Source organism: Dromaius novaehollandiae, chromosome 3 (assembly GCF_036370855.1).
Source record: "Dromaius novaehollandiae isolate bDroNov1 chromosome 3, bDroNov1.hap1, whole genome shotgun sequence".
Lineage (NCBI taxonomy): Eukaryota > Metazoa > Chordata > Aves > Casuariiformes > Dromaiidae > Dromaius > Dromaius novaehollandiae.
Genome location: NC_088100.1, coordinates 85,416,214 through 85,424,690, shown reverse-complemented (window position 1 = coordinate 85,424,690; position 8,477 = coordinate 85,416,214). Strand labels below are relative to the sequence as shown.

Below are 8,477 nucleotides of genomic sequence, written 5' to 3'. Positions count from 1 at the left end.
AGTAGTTAAATCAAATCTTTGAGGCCACTTATTCTAATATAAATTGAAGCTACTTAAAATACCTTTAATAATTTACTTAGTGCTTGAAATTTTATCCTATTTGGGGGGAGCCAAAAGCAGCTTCCTGTTCTATTCTCCAGTCATACCACTAGTTTATTTCCTAGTTATCTGTGAATGTTATTCTTTCCCTCCACTAGGATCAGATGTTAAAAGGCCATGCTTTGCTGTCAGCACTGAGCAACTAACTGTCTAATTAATTTAACTTTAATTTTTTCTTACGAGGAAGTGTCTGCAAGCGTCTGTGTATCAGCAGTTGTAGCAGTATGCAGTCTGCTGCCAGGGGACAGAGCCAATAATGCAGCTGAGACAACACAGATGGTGAGTTGTCATCCTTTCCCTGGCACTGAGGTAGACGGGGAAGGACACCTTCAGAACTGGATGTACTTAGCCTCGTTTGGGCATGCCATCACTGGACGGAATAGCAAACTCACTGGATGCCACTGGTTAAGCTAGATGTTATCCATTCTGCCACCTTCATTTTGATTTGCACTACAGGCACGACAGGCTCAAAACTGAGGATAACACTTTCTTCACAATTAATGCAATTTATTAATCTCTAAAAAAATTCTGCAGCAAATCATGAACCATTACTTCTTTCAGCTCATACATAGCATGTTTTATTCACTAGTAGTTTTTGCAAGATTTAAAATTATTTCAAGTCCTTTCATTTTATTTTTCCATTCCTTAAAAGGCATGAAGCAAAATGCCTGTGTTGTCTTCATAACATCGTACAAGGAGCTCTTTAAGGTGTTTAATATTCATGGATACTACCTAACTTCACTATCTAATTAATCATAATAACATTTTATAAACATTCAAAATTAAATTATCCACCTTTTTTACAATGCATACTCATTTGTAACACAATGATGTCAATTTTCAGCAGCTTTTTCCAGTCAAATCAAATTACTTCCACATAGCTGTCTTTTCTTTACAAAATCTTCAGGCCTGCCACATGGTTTGCTCAGAAAGAACTTGTAGAAAACAAACAAATGAAGAGAAATTTCACAATTTGGATGAAAGGTACAAAACGATATTAGTATTTATGAAGTGCTCCAGTTTACTGCATTAGGAATTTTCTCAGTCAAACATTAAATCAAGACATGAAATCCATCCTTCTGAGCCAGGGTGGTAAATTAACACTCCTTTCTTACCAAGTCCTGTCTAGACGAAGCAATGGTCTAGTGAAAACAGTACAACAACACCCCCCACCTCTTTATTTTCATGGCATGCTGCATTCGTACTTAACCCACCAAGCAAGAAAACGACTATGCATATCTTACTGCCCAGAGAAAGGATGTATAGTGTTCGCTGCAAAGTTGTCATAAGCAGTTTCAAGACATACTCTCCTACGTATTATATCTGATTTTGACATTGGGATGTTTTTCCAAACTGAAAACATGGCTTTTTATTGATGTTACTATGACATGCTAAAGTAAAGCAAACCTCATACTTTGCTGAATCCTGCCTTCTGCCACCATGTGTTATGGAAGATGGGGCTGCAGTACTTTTAAGACTTTAGCATGACAGTTGTTGAGAGAGGGGGGAGTGTGAAAGATTTTGGCTGATGCCTAATTTTAGAGCAATTCATAGCATTGCTCTAATATACCTCAAAAGATGTGCAGTTGACGAGTAGGAAGGAAAAAAGATCCTTAAAGTTTATTCCTAGCTTGAGTGCATCTTAATTAGAACAGAGAGAATTAATCATGCTATATTTAAAAAGTCATCTATTTAGTTATTAGTGACTATTAAGTGTACCCTGAAGGAAGTGTATTCCAAGGTTTAGGTGAATAGATACATGCCAAAATTAGGAGATCTAGGCTACAGTTACTCTGAGATCCTCAATGACTCTCTATAAGCCCTGAGTCTTCTGGGAGTGACTAAATCATACATAGCCTCTCTTCTGAGTTTTGAAACCAATATTAAAAAGTACAACCTAACTGCTACTTCCGAGAGGGTTTCATGTAATAATAATGTTTTCCCCTACTGAAACATACAGGAATATAGGACCACTGGCATTAGGAGAACTATCACAGCACTGCAGATCACCTGTCCCAGAACCACTTCATTTTGTAGCTGCAAGAGAGACATATTCAGTAATTCAAGAGTTCAAGGCATGTGTCTAACACATCTGTTTCTAGGCAATGCTGTCATAGTCACCCTACACACACAAAGTTTCCAGATGCTCTAACTGGGAAGAAAAAGTGTCTGAACTTCACTAGTCACAGAACTGTAACCCTACACTTTTCTTCCATTTTCTGAAAACAGAGGGAAAAATTTTCTCTTTCAAGAGAATCTATTAATATACAAATTCTTTTCCAGAATGCAATTGCTATTCAAAAAGACATCAGTGTTCTTGTTTCATTCTTCTCCTGATTATTCAGCCGGCCAGTTACTTTATGTAATTATAAAGCATTCTTTTGAGATGGAAGTAAACTAGATATTAAAAGAAATTTACAGTATCTCTGAAGAGAATGTCTATTGGAAAAATAGCTATATAATATGCATTTTGTGTTATTTTGTATTTGTGCTTATTCCTTGCTGATTTCCAGATTACAGTATAACACCATTGGCACTGCCAGTTCAAGCATTTGCTGCCCTGTTGAAAAACCACAACTGACTTAATCTGGTTCACTGCATTTTGTGGTTTACCCAAAACCATAAAATGTAACTAACTGAGAGAAAAACACAAGGCAGTATTGAGCAGCTGGTTGTACGAGGACTGGGAACAGCTTCAGGTTGGCTCTGCTGCGGAAAAATACAACATGGAACCATACTCTTAGAAGTATAAAAGATTATTATTTCTGTCCAACAAACAACCTCCATACTTCAAAACAGCCTACTCTTTCCATTTCATGTTTCTTCACAATACTGTGCAGGTTAGAAAGGAAAAATGTGTGTTTAGTTGTATATATATTTGGCATTTTGTGCTAGCTATTTAATTGATTAAAAAAGGAAAAATCAATTAAACAGGGAAAAAATCTTTGGAATGAAACAGAGCATCAGGCATTTTATGTAGCGGTAACTTACTGGCAGGCAAAAAAGCAATAAAAAAGAATGTACTTCAAAAAAGCTTAATATGCACAAAGCCACTTGGCTTGTCCCCCTACAAATTATTTTGTCCTCTTTCATATTCATTAATTCTCATATTATTTTTTTCATCTGTCTATTTATTCTTTTACTTCAGTACTTTCCATGTTATAATTCTCCCTTGTTTTTTCTCTTTTTTTCTAATGCATTCAGTTCACACAGTTTCCTTCTCATGACACTAGTAGTATGCAAGGAAGAATTAATCAGGACTATTTTATTCATTCCAAATCCTGAATCACATGATTCAGCAGTATCTAGCCACCCTTCTGTGTTCTAAAGGTAATCATTATTTAACATATTCCTAATAAAGAGATGTAGTAGTCTAAATAACTGAGATTCCTAATGAGCAACACAGCAGACAAATACAACTTGCATGTGAACCTGGAGCATTTACACCATGGATTGATAGAGCAAAGTCTTTTGGTTTGTTGTGATTTGTTGCAATGAGTTTTTTCATTTACATTTCAGAAATTTAAAAACATTTTTCAGATGAACTTTAGTTCAGAACTTCCTACCCAGCACCCAACTACGTAACTCAAAACTTTGCAACTGCAGATCAGCCCATGGCTATATTGTTACAAAAGAAAGCTGTGCATATCAAAAATTGTCTCAGTTCTTGAACTCCTTTTGCACAGCAGAGTGATGCTGTTTGGCTGCGAGAGATCTTCAGCTGCTGAGAACAGTCATCTTTACCACTTAAGACAGACACACCTTTTTGCCTGAACAAATATCCAAAACAAAGAGATAATTAGGAAGAAAACTAGAAAGAAGAAATTGCATAGATACTGTTAAAATTGCATACAGACTACAGAGAAAATCCTAATCCAGGCTAGGCATAAAAAGGAAAAAACAAGTAAATGAGGTAGCTGCAAACAAAACTGGCATAGAAATGGATGTATATATTTAAATATCTTAAAAATCTACAATAAGAATATTAGTGATTGTAAGATGATCTAATTTGAATTTCTGTTTTCAACCAACTTTCTGTGGTTTAGCATGGCTATGGAAAAACTAAAGAAAATTGCAAAAGAAGCAAATAGATATGTAAATGTAAGTGGCTATGACTTACGAAGAGAGATTGAAGAAGCTACATTTATGAGAACAAATATGAGAATAGACAGATTTAGTCAGAGAACAAAGCCACCTGTGCTCTTTATGAGACAGAAGTCTTAGCCCAATAGAGGATGTTATGGACACTGCAATGATACCAGATTTGTTTTAGCTAATGAACAAGAAAATCAAAATGCACACTACTTTAGAAAATAAAAAAACTCAAAAAATATTACAACCTATAAATACTTTACAGGTGACAGTGAAGGCAATTATTCAGAGTCTGTGAAAATGGTAGGAATTTTATCAAAAGAGTTATAAAGAGAAGTGTTCATGCAAGTCATATTCATTAGTAAGAGTCCTGTGACAGCAGTGAGATACTACACATAAAAATATTCAAAAACAGTTTAAATAGCATGTTAGTGGCCAAGATGCAGCAATCAGTCTTATAGTAATACATGGCCCAAGGATATTAAATGAGTGGCCTTTCTTTTGTTCCCATCTCTGTGATTCTCTCAGTAAAAAACACAGACTTGGACTTCTAAGTTTTAGTGGAAAAAAAGACATAAGCACAGACTATTAGAAGCTAGTCTGAAAAAGTGAAGGGGTTTTTGCTTAACAATTCAATTCAACGTAAGTGGGAATATAGATAAAAATGAATGGGTAATTCAACTTTCATAATTCATACCTCGACTACTCTTCCATTTTACTTTGTTTTTCTATTGCTATTCATCCCTTGGTTTCTTTGCTGAGATTAACATGAATACACTAGGACGTACTCCAGGTTTTAGAGCTATTAGTTTTCTTTATGCTTGACATTCAGAGCTAAACAGCTGCAAAGCTCCAGTAGCTTCAATAAAGAGTAGGAGATCCTCTTGAAAATTACAGTTTTACTGTCACATTCTGTAAAACAACCTCAGACAACAGCTGAAAAAAAGAAAGCATTAGTGTAAGCATAACTATATCTTAAATATTGAGTACATAAGCACTAAAATTGAATTTCTTGGATTTAAAACTGTCGTGTTTTTCAAGTGGCATATTATTACCTGCCTTTGTACGTTGTGCTAGTATACAGAACATGCCAATGTCCATTTCTTTTAATATAACTATAAAAGCAGTGAATTGTCTATATTAGTTGGCTGTGTTCATATGAACAAATTGCTTATTTTACTGACTGCTTTACAACATACTCTTTCAGAAGCTTATCCACTAAAATTCTAAGATATTAGTTTTGTCACAATAAATTTAGTTATTTTTTAACAAACCGTAAGAATTGCCTTACACTTTGTATAACTCTAAAACAAAGTAAACAATATTAGCTTGGATACCACTTTCTGCATCATGCAGTATGTGACCTGCCTGAATAGCAGTCCTGTTAAAAATGAACATTAGTGTCAAAATCAGTAGGATTCACTGGAAATCTTAAAATAAACACTAACAATTTCTATGACTTGTGCTCTGTTTTTTTAATTTTAAAGTGGGCTTCTTTTCTTCCCTCTGATGTGTATTTTTTTTTAAAAAAGGCTCTTAGTAGCAAGTTTTGTGCTGTGAAGGAAACAAAAAATGCGAAGTTTCAGGGAGTCACAGATAGTCCACAGCCATTCTGCAGGGGACAGCACAACCAGGGGCTGAGGGTCTATCCAAGCCAGTTCCCATCATCTCTGCATCCATTTTCTATAGTGATCTTGCAAACCCTAATGAACCAGTTCCTAGCTGTAGGAAGTAACTTGCTTCTGTGAAAGCTATAATTAACATTACTCCACAAATGAATGTTTTTTGTACTTAAAAGGAAATGTTTTATCTCACTATGCAATCAGTAGATCTCATCCTGAAAGACTATAATGTTTAAGTGTGGCTTCACATTTATTTTTCATACAGAATATTGGATTCAACAGCAGGGATGCCCCAGAAGCCAGGTAACATGGAAGTTGAGGTTCAAGAAACATGCCACTTTATTCCCATTTTTGCCTACAAAGTCCACTTGAATTTGTTTTCAAAACAAAGAGGTCTTGAAACATCAGTTAGAATCACTAGTTAAATATTTCTCAGTAAAATCTGCAACACCAAGAGAGTGTGCGCGTGTGTGTATATCTGTGCGTCATGGGAAAACTCTTCTCATGACATACACCCAAAAAGGAATGTTATTGCTATCTCTGATTTCTAGATCAAATATGCAACACCCAAGAAAAGCAAATCAAAACTGTTCTATGGAGTTCTGCTGAACAGGGAGAAAACAAGGCCAGAATGAACCCCCCACCTGGGCGGGAGTTAAATTTGAAAACAAACTGAGGCTGCAGTGCCTGGCTCATGCCCTCCCACCATTGCCAGCCCTCACCCCACACTCTGGCTTCAAGGGGTCTAGAATTGGAGAGAATTTTAAACCAGAATCTCTTCAGGATCCCAATTTCAGAGTAGCAATGTTCATACTCAGCTGAACTGAAAGTTTGGGTTAGAATATTTTAGGATTATTATTTCCTAAAGGATTATTTCCTTTGTTACAACATCTCTTAGTTATACCTGAATATTGGCATAGCCAGTTTCTTTTATGATAAAGTTGTGGCCTGTAAAGAAATGAGGTGGAGAGACAGAACAGCATGAAGTCCAGAAGGAAAAAAATCTTTCATTATAGGAAACAGCAGATTAATCCTGTTTTGAAGTGGATGTAATTAACTCAGGGATTAATAAAAATACTCCCTAAGAATAAAAACACTCCATAAGGAAGATCTCACATGCTACCAAAACCAGCTTGCTTCCATTCTGAATCTGTCTTTTTATTTGTAAAGACTGGCATTACAATTGAAAAGGACTCAAAATGGAGTAATGTACATCATTGGTGTTTCATGATGCAACTGATGGAATCCCTGAATGGATATTGCTTCAGCTTTGATTTTAAAAAATAATTTAATGAGAAAATCTTCAACTCCACTATTGATCACAGGTGGCAGAAATGAAAGAAAGAAAGAAAAAGAAACCCAAATTACCATCAAATTCATAACATATACATTGTTGGCTGATGACACTCGTTCCAAATGTACAATAAAGCCCACAACACTTTATTACTATGGATATATTATTGTGAATGTTTTTCTCATGTTGATCAACTTGCTTCTGAAGGTTGGCTTTTTTGATTGTTTTAAACTTGCATAATAAACATGCAATGAAACATTTCTTCTTAAAGTGTTTTTTGCAGTCATCTTGTTCTCATACAAAGATTTCATAAAGTTGCAGTGTTGCATCAGAGCATTACCAAAATAAGAGCAAGAGCTAAAGAGGAAGGTAAATGTGGAATTAGCTTGATGAGAATAGCCTACTCTTGTCCTGAGACACTCCAGTCTTATTAAAAAGATGTGCACAACCAAATCCCTTCCTCCCAAGCCCACCAAGAACACAAAATAAACATTAACTTGGAAGAAAGGGAGAATGTAAAGAAAAAAAAAAAGATGTCACCATGCACTCATCTTCTGCATAGCTCAACCCACATATAGTAAGGCACTATTTCCCCACAGCTCAGTGTCCACAACAATCTTTTACAGTGCTCCGTGAACTACATATAGTTCCTTCCAGGATGACGAAATAAATAGATTGAATGAGTGTTGCTACCATGCCACCCCATGTGTGATCTCAGAGACAAGGGTGTCATCTGGCAGTTTCAGAAATAAGCTGTCTTAAGTCTCTTTTTATGTGTACATGTTATGTATACGGATATTTTGTGTGCGTGTGTGTGTGTGTGTGTGTGTGTGTGTGTGTGTGTGTGTGTGTGTGTGAGCGGTTGGTTTGTTTTCCAGAGTTGCTGTTATTTTTCATTGTTCTTTACTCCAGTGTTCTCAAAGCAAATACACAAGAAACTAAAAGCACAGTCAGGTCATTAAAAACAGAGCTTTGGTGCTCCAAAAAGCACATAGCTTTGGGAATTTAAGAAATCTTTTAGACATTCCCAATAGAGCTGGGAAATACATGGACATATTTTCAAGCGGAAATCCTCATCTCTGCTTAGTTTAGTTGATCTTCATATTGTTTTCGGAAGCAATCACCAGCAGGAAAAAACTCCCAGCATCGTTCTTGGTACATTTTCCATACATAGGATTCCTGCAAGAAACAAAATGTAAATAAGTGACTTGATTCAATGAGAAAGTATCAAGCATGTCTTTTTTTGTTTTTCTTTTGATTTATAAACTGTTGCACTTTTCTGATTCTGTTCATATCAGTTTGCTGTATATCAACCTACAAATCATGTAAATTATTTTGTTCAGTATAGAGTAGTTTTTTGATTTTTGTTA

At 35.6% G+C, this 8,477-nt stretch overlaps 1 protein-coding gene across 1 annotated transcript in view; it reads right to left on the bottom strand.

Moving 5' to 3' along the window:
• Positions 1–666: 666 nt before the first annotated feature.
• Positions 667–8,477, bottom strand: part of RYR2 (ryanodine receptor 2) — a 470,020-nt gene continuing 462,209 nt past the window's right edge. The window contains exons 106-107 of the mRNA XM_064509351.1: positions 4,889–8,286; positions 667–3,869 (exon numbers count right to left, since the gene is read on the bottom strand). Coding sequence (XP_064365421.1) covers positions 8,191–8,286 — 96 coding nt within the window. The 3' untranslated portion in view covers positions 667–3,869; positions 4,889–8,190. The remainder of the gene's footprint in view (positions 3,870–4,888; positions 8,287–8,477) is intronic.